The sequence below is a fragment of the Phascolarctos cinereus genome, unplaced genomic scaffold (genome assembly GCF_003287225.1).
Source record: "Phascolarctos cinereus isolate Bilbo 61053 unplaced genomic scaffold, phaCin_HiC Scaffold_2;HRSCAF=192, whole genome shotgun sequence".
Lineage (NCBI taxonomy): Eukaryota > Metazoa > Chordata > Mammalia > Diprotodontia > Phascolarctidae > Phascolarctos > Phascolarctos cinereus.
The window spans coordinates 39411134-39432817 of NW_027555625.1; the positions used below are offsets into that span (position 1 = coordinate 39411134).

At 42.6% G+C, this 21684-nt stretch overlaps 1 protein-coding gene, 1 long non-coding RNA gene and 3 gene segments (V, D, J or C); 3 read left to right on the forward strand and 2 right to left on the reverse strand.

The window, feature by feature from the left end:
• LOC110204017 (uncharacterized) overlaps positions 1–21684 on the reverse strand; it is a 180725-nt gene that overhangs the window by 88834 nt on the left and 70207 nt on the right. The gene's annotated exons all lie outside the window — the stretch shown is intronic.
• The window catches only part of LOC110204203 (immunoglobulin kappa variable 1-8-like), a 28775-nt gene that overhangs the window by 3836 nt on the left and 3255 nt on the right, over positions 1–21684 (forward strand).
• Positions 987–21347, reverse strand: LOC144455751 (uncharacterized). The gene is made up of 2 exons (XR_013484475.1): positions 20621–21347; positions 987–2910 (listed from the first exon to the last, which is right to left on the reverse strand). It is a non-coding gene; the product is annotated as an uncharacterized LOC144455751 (long non-coding RNA).
• LOC110204205 (immunoglobulin kappa variable 1-27-like) lies at positions 3528–4180 on the forward strand. The segment is given in 2 exon segments: positions 3528–3729; positions 3890–4180. Coding segments are annotated over 2 exon segments (303 nt in total).
• LOC110204207 (immunoglobulin kappa variable 1-27-like) lies at positions 11376–12236 on the forward strand. The segment is given in 2 exon segments: positions 11376–11668; positions 11832–12236. Coding segments are annotated over 2 exon segments (441 nt in total).

A 21684-nucleotide genomic window follows, 5' to 3' on the forward strand; every position in this document is an offset into this window, starting at 1 on the left:
TACACTTGCATTTGGGGGCCTTGACTAAAGGAATATAAATTGCTTGAGACTGAACTCTGGAAGCCCAGGCTTTCATAAAGCCCATTCAGATTCAAATGGAGATACTTCACTATGATTTCAATACACAACACTCTGGCTCTCACTGATTGGCCAATATTAAGTCCCAGCCCAAGCCTCCCTGGGTCACTGTTTGGGATTTGAAGGCCCAAAGACAGTGTAAATAGCAATTCTTCCTGCTCTGGACAGAAACCCAGAGATCTTCCCCTCCAAAAGCATTTTCGGCTTAGGTCTTCCAATCTCAACTGGATGGAAATGCAACAGCTGCTCACAGGCTGGATCCCACTGTTGATTGATATGAAAGTTTGAGGTGCTGTCTTTCTGACCTGGGCCAGTTGGCAGGTCTTTAGGCAGCCTCCTGGGGAGGAAGAGGCCAGGGCTGCTATTGGTGCCAGACTTGGTCTGGACACCGGATCTGGCTACAGCCCAGCTGCTGCTCCTAACTTCTAGGCTCAAGCAATATACCAGCCTCAGCCTCCCTGGTAGCAGGGATGACAAGCTTGGGCCACCGTGCATGGCTATGGACCAGGCCTAGTGTTGTCATTACTCAATCATATGATCTCCTGGTCGTTTCATGTCACTCTGCATCAGTACATTTTTATAACTTTCTCTGGTTTCTCCGACACCAGCTTTTTCACAGTGTACTACTATTATAGACTCTAATTTACTCAGCCATTCCCCAACTGCTTTCTTTAAGACTTCAGACTTATGCTTTGTCAGCCATTACTGAGGTCATTCTAAGAAAGACAAACTGGGGCAGCTAGGTGGTGCAGTGCATAGAGCACCAAACCTGAAGTCAGGAGGACCTGAATTCAAATCTGGCCTCAGACCAAACACTTGGCATTTACTAGCTCTGTGACCCCGGGAAAGTTACATAATTACAGTTGCCTAAAATTAAAAAAGAAAAAGAAAAATAAAGAAAACCAGGCTGCATGTACATGTTTATTTCTCTGAAAGCTTCTGGAACATGCATATAGAGATAAGCATGGGAGCTCATTGTGAAAATGACCCCAAAGACAGGTAAACAAAGGAGCTCTTAGATCTTCACAGTAATTCCCTCTCACCAATCCCTCCCTTCCTGGCTCAGGATGCCTATGTCAGCCAAATTAGAGCCTCCATATGTGTTACCCATAATATGAGAAGGGAATTTCTTAGTTAGATAGACTGTAAATACAATGACATAAGAGAATGTCAAGGAGTCCATTGACATTATAGATGGAGGATTTCTGTGTTTCTTTTATCATTAACATGAATACATATTGCATTACATAGCATCACGCATGTGTATAAAATACCAAAATAAGGAAAAGTCTCATCATTCAAGACAGCGTCCAGTTCAAAGCATCCTGTCCTTGTGAGTCATAAACAGAAGAATGCTCTGGATCAGTTTCATCCAGCCTTCTAGTTAGTTGCTGACACAGGAAGGAGCATTTTGGTTGCATTCAGAGAGCAAAACAAGACATGTCTGTTATGCCAGAGCATGCAAAGCATTATGGTAGGTTAAGCTCATAGCAGGCCAAAAATGTCTTTCTCCTGATTGTCCAGTCTAGGTTTTAGGATTTTCTCAGGTCTTGGGGGCTTAAAAATGGTTCACATCCTCCTCCTTGTGGTCAAAGGTGTGCCCAAAGATGCTCCTGCAGGCCAATCCAGGTATAGGGAAGACTTCACTCTTCCTCACAGAGTGGGAAGACATGTCCACTTGTAGCTGGTGCTTTCAGATGATCCAGGAGTGCACATCCACAAGGTACCAGCTGTGGGAGTCCTCAGAAACACCTGAGAGGCTCTTAGAAGACATATCAGTTGGCAACTTAGAATAAATAACAAAATGTTCGCTATTTCATAAACTCAAAAACTCCGGCTTTTGGGATAAGAACTAACTATTTTACAAAAAATGCTAGGAAAATGAAAATAGTATGGCAGAAATTAGGCACAGAACAACATCTTACACACCATATCAAGATAGAGTCGAAATGAGTACAAGATTTAGATATAAGACTGATACTATATGGAATTAGGAGAGCAAGGAAGAGTTTACCTGTCAGATCTATGGAGCAGGGAAGAACTTATGACAAAACAAGAAAAAGAGAACGTTATGAAATGCCAAGTGGTGATTGTGATTATATTAATTTAAAAGTTTTGCACAAACAAACCCATACAACCAAGATCAGAAAGAAGCAGAAAGCTGGGAAATAATTTTTACAGCCAGTATCTCTGATAAAGGCCTCATTTCTGAAATACAGAGAGAACTGAGACAAATTTATAAGAACACAAATCACTCCCCACTTAACAAATGGTCACAGGATATGAACAGACAGTTTTCAGATGCAGAAATTAAAGCTATCTATAGTCACATAAAAAAATGCTCTTAATCACTATTGATTAGAGAAATGCACATTAAAAGAACTCTTAGGTACCATCTCACACCTGTTGTATTAGTTAGCATGACAGAAGAGGAAAATGATAAACGCTGGAGAATATGTGTAAAAATTAGAACACTAATGCACTGATGGTGGAATACTAAGCACGTGCAAAATTTAGAACTCAAAATCTTATAAAAGTGAATGTTGAAAACTAAAAATAAATGTATTTTTTTTCAAAAGAATGTAGTACAAACAACAATCTCTAAGGAGTAATAGTTGCACCCCTGGGGACCCAACTGTTCAGTTCCACTTGGGCAATGCTCCTTCCTTCTCTCTTTCCTTCCTCATTTCCTCCATATGATGAGTCATATCCTGAAAGACTCCAAGATGCGGGCCGGTCGTTGTTGTTTCTTCTTTATCATTCTTTCTGCAGGAGGACCAATGACATCAGGAGGGGATGGCTTTACTTGCACTGGACCTAAGTGAGGCAGGGCTGTGCAAAGACATCAGGGGAAGAAAGGAGAAGATGTACTTTAATAGGAAAAAAACAACTGAATAACCATTTTGCTCCTTTTGACCTCAGTTTCCCCATCCACAAAAACAAAAAAAGCTTAAGACAAGCAATCTTTTTTTTTCCTTTTTAGCTTTCAGAAAGATATAACAGAGACACAGAAGACAAGAGTAAACATTTCTCCTCAACAACGCAAGGGACACATTCTCCTCACAACACCTAGTAGACCATAGTATCTGCAAGTTCCCCTCCCCCCACCCATCTTCATTTCGTCTAAGCCTGGGCCCCTAACTCTCTATAAATTTTGTTGATTCCCTGGTCTTAGTTTTCTTTCTAACTCAGCTCCTTCCTCTCTTTCTTCATTCTGTTCTTTGCGGAGACACTTGTCAACGCTTGGTCTCTAGACTCAGAGCCATCTGATCTCCCCTGCGAAAGTAGACAGGCTTCCCCTGCTTATAACCACAATAGGACACCTGCCACAGTCACCACCATGTCCAGACTAGGCAGGTGAATTTAATACAGCAATATAAAAAAAAAGGACACATGAGGTCACACCTTCAAGGAAATACAATTGGGCCACTCCCTCCATGTGCATATAACCACTCCTGGGGTCCTTCACTTAAGGCTGGGCCAGCACAGTTTTGCATGGTGATATCCAAGCACCTTCTCAAACCCAGCCTCAAATACAAATATCTCCCATCTGTCTCCCTCTGAGCTCAGAGCTCTCTGCCTCGAACTCTGCAAGAGTCACAATGCTCTCCCAGTCCTTGCTCCTCTGGATCCTACTGCTCTGGGCTCAAGGTAAGACTTCCAATGACCCATAGTTTGGCATAACTTTAGGAACAGGAGTTTTACAGTGGGCATCTCTGACACAGCCTGAGGGTAAGGGAACTCCTCCTGCATTCACTGTGTCTACACAGGATTCTTCATTCACTGAAATCTCTTTCTTCTTCTCCTTTAGAATCCCAGGCAGCCATTGAGTTGACCCAGTCCCCAGCCTCCCTGTCTGTGGCTGCAGGAGACCAAGTCACCATCAGCTGCAAGGCCAGTTCCAGCGTTAGCAACTACATGTCCTGGTACCAGCGGAAACCTGGACAGTCTCCCAGGCTCCTGATCTATGATGCTTCCACCCTGTACTCTGGGATCCCTGGCCAGGTTCAGTGGCAGTGGCTCTGGGACAGATTTCACCCTCACCATCAGTGCAGTGGAGGCTGAAGATGTGGCAGATTATTACTGTTATGGTTATTATAGTACTGCATTCCCACAGTGTTTCAGCCCTGAACAAAAACCTCCCCAGGCTGCTCAGCCCTTCAGCAGAGGGCAGCAGCTGCTTCCCCACAGTCACAGGCTTCAGGAAACCACAGCCCTCAGGGGAGAATTGGGCCCAATTCAGCCCAGGTGCAGGAGCCATTTGTACCAGGGGACCTGGTTGAAGTAGAAAGAGTAAGAAGAGAGAGGTAAAGGAGGAAGACAAAGAATCCTCTGCCTGGCGTGCTTCAGCCAGGGACCACAAACCTCGCCATGTGGTCTTCTTCTAGGAGCTGCCCTCATTCTTACTCTGACCTCATAGGTGAAGTAACGGGATGGCTACTGATTCACCACGAGAGAGGTCTTTCCTCAATGACAGTTTTTCTTTTCTCTTTCTCAGGTGTCACAGGCCATCTCCAGTCATCCTGATCTATATCTTGCTACTGGACTCAGATGGCTCTGAAGCAGAGAGTGAGACTGTAGACTTTGCACAGCCTTGCCTCACTTAAATCAAATTATCTTCCAAATCAAAACATCGTCTTCTTGATGTCATTAGTCTCTTTAAGACAAAGAATAAGCAACATCTGTGAAAAGACATAGCTGCCTCACTGGGGAAGATGTGTAACAATTAGAACACTAACGCATTGTTAGTGGAGCTGTAAACTGGTCCAAAAATTTATAACTAAAAATCTTATCAAATTGAATGTGGGAAACTAAAAATAAATAATTTTAAAAAAAAAGAATGGAAGACACACAACAATCTGTGAATAGTAGTAGTTGGCAGTGATCCTTCTTTCATTCCTACCTTTCTCTCTTTTTTTTTTTTAGGCAATTGGGGTTAAGTGACTTGCCCAGGGTCACACAGATAGTAATTGTCAAGTGTTTGGTTTAAGGCTATATTTGAACTCAGATACTCCTGATCTTAGGGCCACTGGTCCATGCACTGTGCCACTTAGCTGCCCCTCATTTCTTCCTTCCTTCCTCAATTTCTTTCTTACTCCCTTCCTCCTCATGGGGAATCACACACTTGCATTTGGGGGCAATCACCAAAGGAATATAAATTGCTTCAGACTGAGCTCTGGAAAACCAGACTCTGATAAAGCCCATTCAGATCTCTATGTAATTCTTAGTGGAAACAGTCGAACCTTGTTGCTTTTCTCTCACAATTGGCCATCCTATTTAATTAGAAATGTGGCACAATTACACCTCGGTCTCATTACTTTGTCCAATCACTTCCTCCTCAGGAGGAAGTTATCCATATGTGAATTGGATTTCAGTGAGGCAGGGTTGTGAAAAGGCATCGATCTCACTCTCTCCTTCAGGTTCATCAGAGGCCAGTAGTAAGACATAGGTCAAGATGATAAGCAAGATGGCCCCAGATGCAGTGGGACAGAGCTCATTCCCAGGTCTCAGGTTTTCATTTCTCTTTCTCAGGTTGCAGTGACCATCTACAGTCATCCTGTCTTGCCACTGGACCCAGACATCCTGATCTCTGTCTTGCCCCTGGACCCAGATAGCTCTGGAGGTGAGAGTGTGACTGGTTCCTTTGCACAGCCCTGCATCACTTAAGTCCAGTTCACTTGTAAGTCAAGACATCACCTTCCTGATGTCACTGATCCTCTTCAAGAATGATGGACAAATCAGATCTAAATGATGGAAAAGATATCAGTTGCTCGTGGGTAGACCAGGCTAACATAAGAAAAATATCAACTCTACCCAAATTAATTTACTTATTCACTGCCATATCAATTTAAAAATTCTTTTACAGAGCTAGAAAATATAAAAACAAAATTCATCTGGAAGAACAAAGAGTCCAGAATATCAAGGGAATTAATTAAAACAAATGCAAGGGAAGGTGGCCTAGCCATACAAGATCTAAAACTGTATGTGAAGGCAGCAATCATCAAAATTTCTTGGTACTCACTAAAAAATGGAGTGGTAGATCAAAGGAATAGGTTATATACACAAGACGCAGTAAAATGACTACAGTAATCTACTATTTGATAAACCCAAAAACTCCATCTTCTGGGATAGTAACTCACTGTTTGACAACAACTGCTGGGAAAACAGGAAGACCACATGGCAGAAACTAGGCACAGACCAACATCTTACACCATATACCAAGATAAGGTCAAAATGGGTGCACGATGTAGACATAAAGGGTGAAACTAGAAGCAATTAGGAGAGCAAGGAATAGTTTACCTGTTAGATCTGTGGAGAATGGAAGAATGAATAACCAAACAGGAGAGAGAAACGTGTGAAATGAAAATGGGAAATTTTGATTACATGTAGTTAAAAAGGTTTTGGAGAAAGGCAATGCAAGCAAGATTACAAGGGAAGCAGAAAGCTGGGAAACAATTTTAGAGCCAATATCTCTGATAAAAGCCTCATTTCTCAAACATTTACAGAACTGTGTCAAATTGATAAGAATACAATTCATTCTCCAATTGATAAAAGGTCAAAGAATATGAATAGGCAGTTTTCAGATGAAGAAATTAAAGCTAAATATAGCATATAAAAATGCTCCAAATCATTAATGATTAGAGAAATGCACATAAAAAAACTCTAAAGTATCACATCACACCTATCAGATTGGCTGACATGACAAAACAAGAAAATGATAAATGCTAGATAAATGTGGGAAAAGTGGAATACTAATACATTGTTGGTGGAGTTGTGAACTGATTCAAAAATTTAGAGCTCAAAACCTTATAAAAGTGAATATTGAAAACTAAAAATAAATAATTTTGTTAAAAAAAGAATGAAGGACAAAAAATAGTCTGTGAGTAGTAATAGCTGCCTCACTGGGGACCCAACAGTTCAGTTCCAGTTGGGCAATGCTCCTTCCTTCATTCCTTCCTTTCTTCCTCAATTTCTTTCTTCCTCTCTTCCTCCCAATGGGGAATCATACACTTGCATTTGGGGGCTCTGACCAAAGGAATATAAGTTGCTTGAGACTGAACTCTGGAAACCCAGGCTTTGATAAAGCCCATTCAGATTCAAATGGAGATACTTCACTATGATCTCAGCCCAGGACACTCTGGCTCTCACTGATTGGCCAATAATAACTCCCAGCCCAAGCCTCTCTGGGTCACTGTTTGGGATTTGAAGGCCCAAAAGGAGTGTAAATAGCAATTATTCTTGCTCTGGACAGAAACCCAGAGATCTTCCCCTCCCAAATTGTTTTGGGCCTAAATCTCCCTATCTCAACTGGCTGGAAATACAACGGCTGCTCACAGGCTGGATCCCACTGCTGATTGACACGAAAGCTTTGAGGTGCTCTCTTTCTGATCCGGACCAGTTGGCAAGTCTTTAGGCAGCCTCCTGGGGAGGAAAAGGCCAGGGCTGCTATTGGTGCCAGACATGGTCTGGACACCGGATCTGGCCACAGCCCAGCTGCTGCTCCTAACTTCTAGGCTCAAGCAATGCACCAGCCTCAGCCTCCCTGGTAGCAGGGATGACAAGCTTGGGCCACCATGCATGGCCTAGGTACCAGGCCTACTGTTGTTACTACTCAATCATTTGATCTCCTGGTCTTTTTATGTCAATCTACATCAGCACATTTTTATAAATTTCTCTGGTTTCTCTGAAACCAGCTTTTTCACAGTGTACTACTATTGTAGATCATAATTTAGTCAGCCATTCCCCAACTGCTTTCTTTAAAGACTTCAGACTTATGTTTTGTCAGCCATTACTGAGTTCATTCTAAGACAGACAAACAGGGCAGCTAGGGGACACAGTGGAGAGAGCACCGACCCTGAAGTCAGGAGGATCTGAGTTCAAACCTGCCCTCAGACTACACACTTGACACTTGCTAGCTGTGTGACCCTGGGCAACTCACTTATCTGCAGTTACCTAAAAAGAACATAAACAAGAAAAACAAAGACAAACAAAATCCGGCTGCATGTACATGTTTATTTCTCACAAAGTTTGTGAAATATGCATACAGAGATAAGCATGAGAGTTCACTGTGAAAATGAGCCCAAGGATGGATAGACCAAAGGGCTATTAGATCTTCACAGTAATTCCCTCTCACCCCTCCCTTCCTGCCTCAGGATGCCTATGTCAGCCAAAATTAGAGTTTCCATAGGTGTTAACCACGATATGAGGAAGGAATTTCTTAATTGCATAGATTGTAAATGCAATAAGACTAAGAGAATGTCAAGGTGTCCATTGACATTATAGATGCAGGATTTCTGTGTTTCTTTTCTCATTAACATGAATATATATAGCATAACGTAGTATAATGCGTGTCCATAAATTACCAACATAAGAAAAAGTCTCATCCTTCAAGAGAGCGTCCAGTTCAAAGCATCCTGCCCTTGGGAGTCACAAACAGAAGAATGCTCAGGATCAGTTTCATCTAGCCTTGTAATTAGTTGCTAACACAGGAAGGAGCATTTTAGTTGCACTCAGAGAGCAAAACAAAGCATGTCTGTTGTGCCAGATCATGCAAAGCATTATGGTAGGTTAAGCTCAGAGTAGCCAAAAATGTCTTTCTCCTGACTGTCCAATCTATGTTTTAGGACTTTCTCAGGTCTTGGGAGGCTGAAAAATGGTTCACATCTCCCTCCTTTTGGCCAAAGATGTGCCCAAAGGTGCCAACTGCTGGCGAAGGAAGTCATAGGGAAGACTTCACTCTTCCTCAGGGAGTGGAAAGAGATGTCCACTTGTAGCTGGGGCCTTCAGATGATCCAGGAGTCCACATCCACAACGAGGCAGCTGTGGGAGTACTCAGAAAGGCCTGACAGGCTCTTAGAAGACATATCAGTTGGCAATTGAGAATAAATAGCAGAATGTAGGTCCTTCTTTAAAGACACATAAACATGGTGCAGGTTCAAACAATATAACAAAGTTTTTCTCACAATGCCCATAATTGCATAAGTAGCTTCAGTCAGGAATAGATTAAACCACTCAGAGGACTCACAATAGACTAGCTTTGGTAAGGGAAATTTACATGTCACCAAGGTAACCAAGAAAACATAAACATAAACCATATATTATTACCAATGTTAACTAACATTTGGTCTCCTTGTATCCCAGGAATCTATTCTCAGTGTTCATTTAATCAGTACCTTTTAGTCCCAAATGTCCCATATAGTTTTCTGGTCTCTAGATATCCTTTCTTGGACAAGTTTTATTCTCAAGACTATTCTAAAGAGGAGTTCTGCTTCACTGGTTCAGATTTAGAAGTTCCTAGATAATTCTCACTTAACATAAGTTACTACAATCACTTAAATTTGGTTCTCCAACTTTGAAACTTCAGAGAATTTCACTTTATATACCATTTGCTGTCTCTGTGCTTACCTGCATCCTATATCTGGTATAAGAATCTTTTACTATCTGAGGGTCCAACATAAAATGAGCTCTTCTGCCTTTTAAAAATATCAGACAGTTACTTTCATAATGGAAAATACAAATTCCAAAACGTATTACCAAAGCATGCCTAAAGACTGAATTTCTGTGATAGATAAATTTTGGAAGCCAATGATATAGACCTGTATATAATTCTTAGAGGAAACAGTCAATCTTGTTACTTTTCTCTCAACATTTGCTATCCTATTTCATTAGAAATATATCATATTATACTTTTGTCTGATTACTTTGTCCAATCACTTCCTCCAAGAGACAGTCAAAATCAGCTGCAAAGTCCAGTTTCAGAGAGTATGAGGACATCCTCATGGTGAAAACAAACAACTCTGAACCATGTCTTTAGAAGAACTCAGAGAAGAAGTGTTAACCATCTGACAAAGGTAGGAGGGACAACAGATGCAGAAAGTGAACTCTGATACTGTCTAGAGTCATTCTGCTTGACTGTGCTTGTATGTTACAGGGGATGTGTTTTCTTTATTTCTTCTCAGTTTTTAATTCCGCAACGAGGTAAGAGCAATCATGAGGGGGAGAAAATAGTAGACCATTGAATCATCTGCTTAAATGCAACAAAGAACAGAAGGAAGTATAGATAAGCATGACAGTTTCCAGTGACAGGGATCCACTTTATTATACTTCTGCAAGCTGTGTGAAAGAGAGGTTCATAGTTTCACACAGAATCCTCTTTCTGTGTTCTGCTGCAGGTATGGAAATGTTCTTCTCTTAGTGTTTAAGTTCAATATTAAAAATTTTAAACTGAAAAGGCACACTCAGTCAGATAGCTGCCACAGACACTCCTCTGTTCAGCATGACATATGGGCATTACAGAAAAGACTGCTTGGGGAGATCATAGTAGCAAGAAAATATCACTGGAAGTTTCCCCACATGTTTGTTTCAGAGCAAAAATGAAGGACGTGAAGCCAGGAAGTGGAAGTGAGGAAGAAGAGCATTCCAGGCACATGGGAAGGCACTGAAGGGGCACAGAGACAGAGGAGGGTCCTTTATGAGAAACAGAGAGAAGGCCAGTGTCACGAGATCATGGGGTGCTTGGAAGGGGTAGAGTGTGAGGAAATAGGAAAGGGAGGAATTGGCCAAGGTCTGAATGGATTTAAAGGATTTTTTGTTTGATCCTGGAGGTAATACAGAGGGACTGCAGTTTCTGGAGTAGAAGAGGTGACATGGAGAGAGCTGCTGTCTCAGATGATCCATTTCACAGCTGAGTACGGCATTGGCTGGAGTGGGGAGAAAGTGGAGGCATGGAAACCAACCAGACAGTCATGGCAAGAGTCCACCCTAGAGATGATGAAGGCCTGATACAAGGTGACAGTTTTCTGAGTAGAGAAAACGAGATGAAAAAGGCACCTGAATAACCACTCACCCCTTTTGGCCTCAGTTTCCCCAAATACAAAAAGAAAGGTTGAAACAAGCAATCCCTTTTTTTCTTTTTAGCTTTCAGAAAGATATAACTGAAATACAGAAGAGAAAAATAAACATATTCTCTCTCCCCACATCCAACAAAAACTCAAGGGACACATTCACCCCACAACACCTAGTAAACCAGAGCATCTCCAAGTAGCCTCCATCTCCATTTCATCTAAACCTGTGCCCTTAACTCTCTGAATTTTGTTGGTTCCTGGTCTTAGTTTTCTTTCTAACTCAGCTCCTTCTTCCCTTTCTTCATTCTATTCTTTGCGTAGACACTCATCAACTCTTGGTCTCTAGGCTCAGAGCCATCTGATCTCTCCTGGGAAGGTAGACAGGCCTCCACCTGCTTGTAACCACACTTGGCCATCTGCTACAGCCATCACCATGTCCAGCCTAAGGCATGTACATTTACTACAGCAATTAAAAAGAAGACCACACGAGGTCACATTTTCAATGAAATAAAGTTAGGCCTCTCCCTGCATGTGCATATAACCACTCCTGGGGTCCTTCATTTCAGGCTGGACCAGCACTGTTTTGCATGGTGATGTCCAAGGGACTTTTCAAAAACTCAGCCTGAGATACAAATATCTTCCCATCAGTCCATCAGTGAACTCAGAGCTCTCTGCCTCCAGCTCTGCAAGGGTCACAATGCTCTCCCACTCCTTGCTCCTCTGGCTTCTACTGCTCTGGCCTCAAGGTAAGAATTCCAAATGGCCATAGGTTGGCACCACTTCAGAGACAGAAAGAGTCTTCCAGTGGGTATCTCTGACACAGCCTGAGGGTGAGGGAACTACTCCTGCATTCACTGTCTCTACACAAGATTCATCATTCACTGAAACGTCTTTCTTTTTCTCCTTTAGAATCCCAGGCAGCTATTAAGGTGACCCAGTCCCCAGCCTCCCTGTCTGTGGCTCCAGGAGACAGAGTCACCATCAGCTGCAAGGCCAGTTCCAGCATTAGCAACAACATGGCCTGCTACCAGCAGAAACCAGGACAGTCTCCAAAGCTCCTGATCTATGCTGCTTCCACCCTGCAGGCTGGGATCCCTGCCTGGTTTGGTGGCAGTGGCTCTGGGACTGATTTCGCCTTCACCATCAGTGCAATGGAAGCTGAGGATGTGGCAGATTTTTACTGTTCCCAATTTCATACTAGTCCATTCCCACAGTGCTTCAGCCCTGAACAAAAACCTCCCCAGGATGCTCAGCCCTTCAGCAGAGGGCAGCAGCTGCTACCCCACAGTCACTGGCTTTAGAAAACCACTGCCCTTAGGTGAGAACTGGGCCCACTTCAGCCCTGCTGCAGGAGTCATTTGTCTCAGGGACCCTGGTTGACGCGGAAAGAAGGAGAAGGGAGAGAAAAAGGAGGAAAAGAAAGAATCTTCTGCCTGTTGTGCTTTAGCCAGGGACCACAAATCTTTCCATGCGGTCTGCTTCCAGGAGCTGCCCTCATTCTTACTCTTTCCTCTAGGTGAAGACAATGTGATGGCCATGAATTCAATGGAAGAGAGGTCTTTCCTAGGTCTCAGGTTTTCACTTCTCTTCCTCTGGTCTCAGAGGTCTTCTTCAGTCATCCTGATATCTTACTACTGGACTCAGATGCTCTGGAGCAGAGAGTGAGACTGCAGACTTTGCACAGCCTTGCCTCACTTAAATCCAATTCACTTCCAAGTCAAAACATCACCTTCCTGATGTCATTAGTCTCTTCAAGACAAAGGATGAGCAACCATCTGTGAAGAGGCATAGCTGCCCCACTGGGGAAGATGTATAACAATTAGAACACTAATGCATTGTTAGGGGAGTTGTAAACTGGTCCAAAAATTTAGTACTCAATAACTCATCAAAGTGAATGTGGAAAACAAAAAATAAATAATTTTTTTTTTAAAAAGAATGAAGAACAAACATCAAGATGTGAAGAGTAGTAGCTGCCCCATTGCGGTCCACAACTGGCCAGCTCCAGTTAAGCAATGCTTCTTCCTTCATTCCTTACCTTCTTTCATTTTTTTTTAGGGCAATTGGGGTTAAGTGACTTGCCCAGGGTCACACAGATAGTAAGTAAGTGTCAAGTGTTTGGTCTAAGGCTGGATTTGAACTCAGATCCTCGAGATCTCAAGGCCAGTGTTCTATCTACTGTGCCACCCAGCTGTCCCTCATTTCTACCTTTCTTCCTCAATTTCTTTCTTACTCCCTTCCTCCCCATGCGGAATCACACACTTGCAGTTGGGGGCTCTCACCAAAGGAATATAAACTGCTTCAGACTGAGTTCTGGAAAACCAGGCCTTCATAAAGCCCATTCAGACCTGTATGTAATTCTGGGAGGAAACAGTCAAATCTTGTTGCTTTTCTCTCACAATTGGCCATCCTATTTAATTCGAAATGTATCACAATTGTACCTCAGTCTTATTACTTTGTCGAATCACTTCCTCCTCAGGAAGATGTTATCCGTATGTGAATTGGATTTAAGTGAGGCAGGGTTGTGCAAAGACATCGGTCTCACTCTCTCCTTTAGGCTCATCAGAGGCCAGTAATAAGACATAGGTCAACATGATAAGGAATATGGCCCAAGATGCAGTGGGAGAGAGCTCATTCCCAGGTCTCAGTTTTTCATTTCTCTTTTTCAGGTTGCAGTGACCATCTACAGTCATCCTGTCTTGCCACTGGACCCAGACATCCTGATCTATGTCTTGCCCCTGGACCCAGAGAGCTCTGGAGGTGAGAGTGTGACTGGTTCCTTTGCACAGCCCTGCATCACTTAAATCCAGTTCACTTGTAAGTCAAGACATCACCTTCCTGATGTCACTTATCCTCTTGAAGAATGAAGGAGAAATCAGATCTAAATAATGGGGAAAATATCAGCTGCTCATGGGTAGACTAGGCTAAAATAATAAATATGACAACTCTATCCAAATTAATTTACCTATTCAGTGCCATATCAGTCAAACTACCAAAAAAGTATTTTAGAGAGCTAGAAATATAATAATAAAATTCATCTGGAAGAACAAAGAGTCCAGAATATCAAGGGAATTAATTAAAAGAAATGCAATGGAAGGTGGCCTAGCCATACAAGATTGAAAATTGTATGTTAAGGCAGCAATCAAAAATTTCTTGGTGGTAGATCCCTGGAATAGTTTATGTACAGGACACAGTAGTCAATGACTATAGTAATCTACTGTTTGATAAACCAAAGACTCCAGCTTCTGGAATAATAACTCACTTTTGACAACAGCTGCTGGGAAAACAGGAAAACAGTATGGGAGAAATTAGGCATAGACCAACATCTTATACCATATACCAAAAGATAAGATCAAAATGGGTACACGATTTAGACATAAAGGGTGAAACTAGAAGTAATTAGGAGAGCAAGGAATAGTTTACCTGTTAGATCTATGGAGAATGGAAGAATGAATGACCAAACAAGACACAGAAAACATGAAATGCAAAATGGAAAATTTGATTACATCAAAATAAAAAGGTTTTGGACAAAGCCAATGCAACCAAGATTACAAGGGAAGCAGAAAGCTGGGAAACAATTTTAACAGCCAGTGTCTCTGATAAAACCCTCATTTCACAAACATATACAGAACTAAGTCAAATTGATAGGAATACAAGTCATTCTCCAATTGATAACTGGTCAAAGAATACGAACAGGTAGTTTTCAGATGAAGAAATTAAAGCTAAGCATAGCATATAAGAAAATGCTCTAAATCATTATTGATTAGAGAAATACACATTAAAACAACTCTGAAATACCATATGACACCTATCAGATTGGCTAACATGACAAAACAAGAAAATGATAAATGTTAGAGATGATGTGGGAAAAGTGGAATGCTAATGCATTGTTGGTGGAGTTGTGAACTGACTGAAAAATTTAGAACTCAAAACTTTATAAAAGTGAATGTTGAAAACTAAAAATACATAATTTTGTTTAAAAAAGAATGAAGGACAAACAACAGTCTGTGAGTGGTAATAGCTGCCTCACCGGGACCCAACTGTTCAGTTCCAGTTGGGCAATGCTCCTTCCTTCTCTCCTTCCTTTCTTCTTCATTTCCTCCCTGTGGGGAGTCATATACTTACATATAGGTATTCTAATGAAAGCAATATAAATTTCTTGAGATTGAGCTCTGGAAAACCAGGCTTTGATAAAGCACATTCAGATTCAAATGGAGATACTTCCATATGCCTGAAATACAAATCACTCTGGGTCTCACCAACTGGCCAATAATAAGTCCCAGCCCCAGCTTCTGTTGGTCATTGTTTGAGCTTTGCAGCTCAGAGTGAGTATAAATAGCAATTGTTTCTGTTCTGTCTAGGAACACTGAGGGTCTTCCCCTCTCAAATTGTTTTGTGACTTGATCTCCCTATCTCACCAACCAGGAAATACTACAAGTGCAACAGGCTTGATCCCACTGTTGATTGGTGTGGAAACTTTCTGAGGGAGGAAAGAGATGATGACTTTAATAGGAAAAAGGTAACTGAATAACCATGTCACTCCTTTTGGCCTCACTTTCCCTGCCTACAAAAAGAAAGGCTGAGAAAAGCAATCCTTTCATTCTTTCTTTTTAGCTTTTAGAAATGTAACAGAAATAAGGACAGAAGAATAAACATCTCCCCCCAACAACTCAAGGGACACATTCTCCCCATAACCCCTGGTAAACCAAAGAATTTCCAAGTAACCTTCAGCTACATTTCATCTAACTGGGCCCTTTGCTTTCTTTAAATTTTTGGTTCCCTGGTCTTTTCTTTCTTAATTCTATTCTTTGCATAGACACTTATCAACTCTGGGTCTCTAGACCCAAAACCATCTGATCTCTCTGGGAAGAGAGCCCCCACCCCTGCTTGCCACCCTTCCTACCTTTTATAATCACAATTAGCCACCTGCCACAGCCACCACCATGTCCAGCTTAAGGCCGATGCATTTCATACAGCAATAAAAAAAGAGGCCACCTGAGGTCGCACCTTCAAGGAAATACAGTTGGGCCACTCCCTCCATGTGCATATAACCACTCCTGGTCCTTCAGTTCAGGCTGGACCAGGACTGTTTTGCATGGTGATATCCAAGGCACCTCTCAAATCCAGCTTGAGGTACAAATATCTCCCATCTGTCTCCCTCTGAGCTCAGAGCTCTCTGCTCCAGCTCTGCAAGGATCACAATGCTCTCCCAGTCCTTGCTCCTCTGGCTACTACTGCTCTGGCCTCAAGGTAAACTTCCAAAGAGCCATAGGTTGGCACCACTTTAGAGAAGAAGGAGTTTTCCAGTGGGCATCTCTGACTCAGTCTGAGGGTAAGGGAACTACTCTTGCATGCACTGTCTCTACACAGGATTCTTCATTCACTGAAATCTCTTCTTCTCTTTAGTATCCCAAGCAGCCATTGTATTGACCCAGTCCCCAGCCTCCCTGTCTGTGGCTGCAGAACACCAAGTCACCATCACAACTGCAAGGCGTTCCAACATTAGCAAGGCAATGCAATGGTACCAGCAGAAACCAGGACAGTCTCCCAACTCCTGATCTATACTTTTTCCATCCTGCAGTCTGGGGTCCCTGCCCGGTTCAGTGGCAGTGCTCTGGGACAGATTACACCTTCACCATCAATGCAGTGGAGGCTGAGGATGTGGCAGATTACTACTGTTCTCAGTATGATAATGCTCCATTCCCACAGTGTTTCAGCCCTGAACAAAATCCTTTCCAGCCTGCTCAGCCCTTCAGCAGAGGGAGCAGCTGCTTCCCCAGAGTCACAGGCTTGAGAAAACCATCACCTCAGGGAGAACTGGGCCCAATTCAACCCTGCTGCAGGAGTCATTTGTCAAAGGGACCCTGGTCGAAAAGGTTAAGAAGAAAGAAAAAGGAAGAAGAGAAAGAATCTTCTGCCTGGTAGGCTTTAGCCAAGGACCACAAATCTTCCCATGTGGTCTGCTTCTCATTCTTACTCTGTCCTCTGCTCCCAATCCTAAGTCCGGAGACCTGAGCTGCTTCTGAAGAGGAAGCTGTAGACAATGCAGGGGAATGGACCTGCAGTCTCACTCTGGCTGTTTTTCCCCAGCCAGGACAGACAAGGTGTGTGAACAGTCCCTAAAGTTCTTGAGGCAACCTCATCTATAGGATGGATCGTCTTTCTCCTCACCCTGGGAACTCACTGGCATGTGAATCATTCATAACTCCATCTGCAGGGATAGATGCCTGAGAACCTGATTTGAGGACAACAGGCCTGCTATCTCTATTCCAGTAGGGCCAGGATACTGCCCTCCCATGATGAGGGGCAGGCCTGGACAGAGTAGCAGCAGCACTGGAGCCAGATCAGAGAGGGGATAGAGGAATTAGCATTCATGACCACAAGCACACAAGTATTCAAGGGACCAAAGCAGTCAGAACACACACACACACAACACACACACACACACACACACACACACACATGCACACAGGTAACCTGACTGAAGGCAACAAGGGGTCTCAATCCCATTGGTGAATTAAGGGTCTAACCAAAGGCTGTGAAGACGTCCCTTTGTGGAATGGCAGATGAGAACAATCTGTTACAATGGCCACAAAGGTGGCTGAAGCAGGGGCTGTGGACACTTAGAGCTTGGTTACACATGGAAAATGCCAAGGTTACCCCTGCATGTAGCATCCACCAGTCACCTTGACTCTGCCCTGCCACTAGACTCTGATCACTCTGGAAGAGAGTGAGGCTGACGACTTCGTGCAGCTCTGCTTCACTTAACGAAATTCACACATGAATCAAAACATGTCACCCATACTGTTTTTACATTTTTCAGAGCCCTGTGGCACCAAGCAAGTGAGAAAGAGCAGGTGCAGATACATTCCCAGGAATTTTTACCTTAAATAGTAACATTTCACTAACCACAACTTAAGGCTTAAATATCCTTTCTGATGTTTCCCTAACAGTTAGTGTTTATTTACTTGGATGGGGGATTATGTGGCCATAAAAGCAAGGAAGTGCCCCTGACTCAGGATAGCTGTGCAAGATTAATCTGATCTTCTGGTTGCTGACACAGCAGGAAAATTTCAGGTTCACTCAGAGACCATCCCAGAGGATTGTTGGCATCTCAGTCCAGAAGACTTAAATCATCTTCTCTGATTGGCCAGTCCATGTTTTTGGCCTTCATTGGGTAATGAAGGACTCAAGCAGGTCTCACATCCTATACACCAAATCTAAGCTCAGCAAACTCTAGGGCATCCCATAGACTTCAAGGAGTCAGAGGCAATAACACCCCAAGGCACAGGTGACAATTCCTGACCTTGTTCTTCTACACACCCAACATTCCCATCTCCCACCTCCATGACTTGTACTGGATAGATGCCAGGCAGGCCCTCCCCTCTACCTTTTAGAATCCTCAGAGCCTTTCAAGTCTAGGCTTCTACCTGAGAAGGCGATGTCACCTTCCCTGAAAATTACCTCATATTCATTTGCAGATGTTAAGATAAGAATAAGTTGAATATCCAGATGCAATGTATCCATAAAGTCTACCACAGAGGAATCATGTAATCAATTGCTTTTGAATAAGTGATTGATTGATTAATTGATTGATTGATTGATTGACAAGTCATACTTAAGAAGTGAGTTTCAAGTCCTGAAATCAACCAGAGCCACAAGTAGAGAAATAAAGCATCTTTAATGGAGATCCTAGGGTAGCAAGCCTGCACCCTGGGGGATGTCCCATGAGTGCACAGCAAAATGGATTTCCCAATCTTGAGATCATGACAAGTTCTTTTGCCTTTAGGAAGGAAGAGGAGAAGCTAGCAAGCCCTAGTCATGAGGTGCCAGCCACCCTGGCTGATCTGAGCAAGGAAAACCACTTCATTCTGGTTATTTTGTCCTTCATGCCATGAATCCTAACCCATGGGGTAAGAAGGTGAGGGGCCAAGCTGGCTCCAGCTGGTTTTGTCTACAGGGAAAGATTCCAAGGTGGGGGCTGGTGATTGTTGTTTGTTGTTTATCCTTCTTTGAGGAAGAGCATCAGTGACAACAGGAGGGGATGTCTTGACTTGCCAGTGAATTGGATTTAAGTGAGGCAGGGGCTGTGCAAAGACATCAGCCTCACTCTCCCCCTCTGACCCATCAGAGCCTGTGCTAAGATATAGGTCAAGATGATAGGAGGCAAGATGGCCCCAGATGTGGTGGGAGAGAGGTCTTTCCCAGGTCTCGTTTTTCATTTCTCTTTCTCAGGTTTCAGGAACCATTTATAGTCATCCTGATCTATGTCTTGCCACTGGACCCACATGTCTTTACAGAAGAGAGTGAGGCTGGTGACTTTGCACGGCACTGCCTCACTTAAATCCAACTCCCTGGCAAGTCAAGACATCACCTTCCCGATTTCATTGGTCCCCTTTAAGAATAAAGAAACAATCAGATGTAAATAACTGGGAAAATATCAGCTGCTCATGGGTATGCCTGGCTAATATAATCAAAATGACAACTTACCAATTAATTTACTTGTTGATTGCCATTCCAATCAAAGTACCAAATAATAATTTTGTTCTGGAAGAACAAAAGATCCAGAATATCAAAGGAATTAAATGAAATGCAATGGAAGGTGGCCTAGGCTACCAGATCTACAACTATTAAAAAGCAACAATCATCAAAACTACTTGGTACTGGCAAAGAAATAGAGTGACAGATCCCTGGAACAGGTTAGTTACACAAGACGCAGAAGTCAACGACAATAATAATCTACTATTTGATAAACTCAAAGACTCCAGCTTTTGGGATGAGAACTATTTGACAAAACTGCTAGGAAAATGAAAATAGTATGGCAGAAATTAGGCACAGACCAACATCTTCCACACCATATCAAGACAGAGTCAAAATGGGTAAATGATTTAGATAAAAGACTGATATATAAGCAATTAGGAGAGCAAGGAATAGCTTGCCTGTCAGATCTATGGAGCAGGGAAAACTTATGACAAAACAAGAAAAAGAGAACGTTATGAAATGCAAATGGTGATTGTGATTATATTAATTTAAAAGTTTTTGCACACAAACCCATACAACCAAGATTAGAAAGGAAGCAGAAAGCTGGAAATAATTTTTACAGCCAGTATCTCTGATAAAGGCCTCATTTCTAAAATACAGAGAGAACTGAGACAAATTTATAAGAATACAAGTCATTCCCCAATTGACAAATGGTCAAAGGATATGAACAGGCACTTTTCAGATGCAGAAATTAAAGCTATCTATAGTCACATGAAAAAAAATGCTCTTAACCACTATGGATTAGAGAAATGCACATTCAAAGAACTCTTAGGTACCATCTCACACCTGTTGTATTAGTTAACATGACGGAAGAGGAAAATGATAAATGCTGGAGAAGATGTGTAAAAATTAGAACACTAATGCATTGATGGTGGAGTAGTAAGCAGGTGGGAAAATGTAGAACTCAAAATCTTACAAAGTGAATGTTGAAAATTTTAAAATGTATATATTTTTTAAAATAATGAAGTTCAAACAACAATCTGTGAGGAGTAGTAGCTGCCCCACTGGGGGCCCAACTGTTGAGTTCCAGTTCGGCAATGCTCCTTTCTTCTCTTTCCTTCCTCATTTCTTCCACATGATGAGTCATATACTTACAAGTGGGTGCTCTGACCTTCATGCCCTGAATCCTAACAGAAGGGGTAAGAATTTCAGGGACCAACCTGGCTCCAGCTGGTTGTCTACAGGGAAAGATTCCAAGGTGGGGGCTGGTCGTTGTTGTTTCTTCTTTCTGAAAGAGAACCAATGACATCAGGATAGGATAGCTTGAGTTGCAAGTGAACTGCACCTAAGTGAGGCAGGGCTGTGCCAAGACATCAGTGGAGGAAGGCAGAAGATGTCCTTTAATAGCAAAAAAGCAACTGAATAACCATTTTGTTCCTTTTGACATAAGGTTCCTCATCAAAAAAAAAAGGTTAAGACAAGCAATATTTTTTTTTCTTTTTAGCTTTCAGAAAGATATAACAGAAATGCAGAAGACAAGAATAAACGTTTCTCCTCAACGACGCAAGGGACACATTCTCCTCACAACACCTAGTAGAACATAGCATCTCTGAGTCCTTCTTCCTCACCCCCCAGCTCCCGTCTCCATTTCATCTAAGCCTGGGCCCTTCACTCTCTATAAATTTTGTTGATTCCCTGGTCTTAGTTTTCTATCTAACTCAGCTCTTTCCTCTCTTAATTCTGTTCTTTGTGTAGACAATTATCAACTCTTGGTCTCTAGACTTAGAGCCATCTCATCTCCCCTGGGAAAGCAGACAGGCTTCCCCTGCTTATAAACAAAATAGGACATCTACCACAGCCACCACCAAGTGCAGTCTAGTGCAGGTGCAGTTAATACAGCAATGAAAAAAAAAAGGCCACATGAGGTCACACCTTCAAGGAAATACAATTGGGCCACTCCGTCCATGTGCATATAACCACTCCTAGGGTCCTTAAGTTCAGGCTGGGACAGCACTGTTTTGCATGCTGATATCCAAGGCACCTTCTCAAACCCAGCCTGTGATACAAATATCTCCCATCTGTCTCCCTCTGAGCTCAGAGCTCTCTGCCTCCAGCTCTGCCAGGGTCACAATGCTCTCCCAGTCCTTGCTCCTCTGGATCCTACTGCTCTGGCCTCAAGGTAAGACTTCCAATGACCCATACTTTGGCATCACTTTAGAGACAGAAGGAGTTTTCCAGTGGGCATCTCTGACTCAGCCTGAGGGTAAGGGAACTACTCCTACAT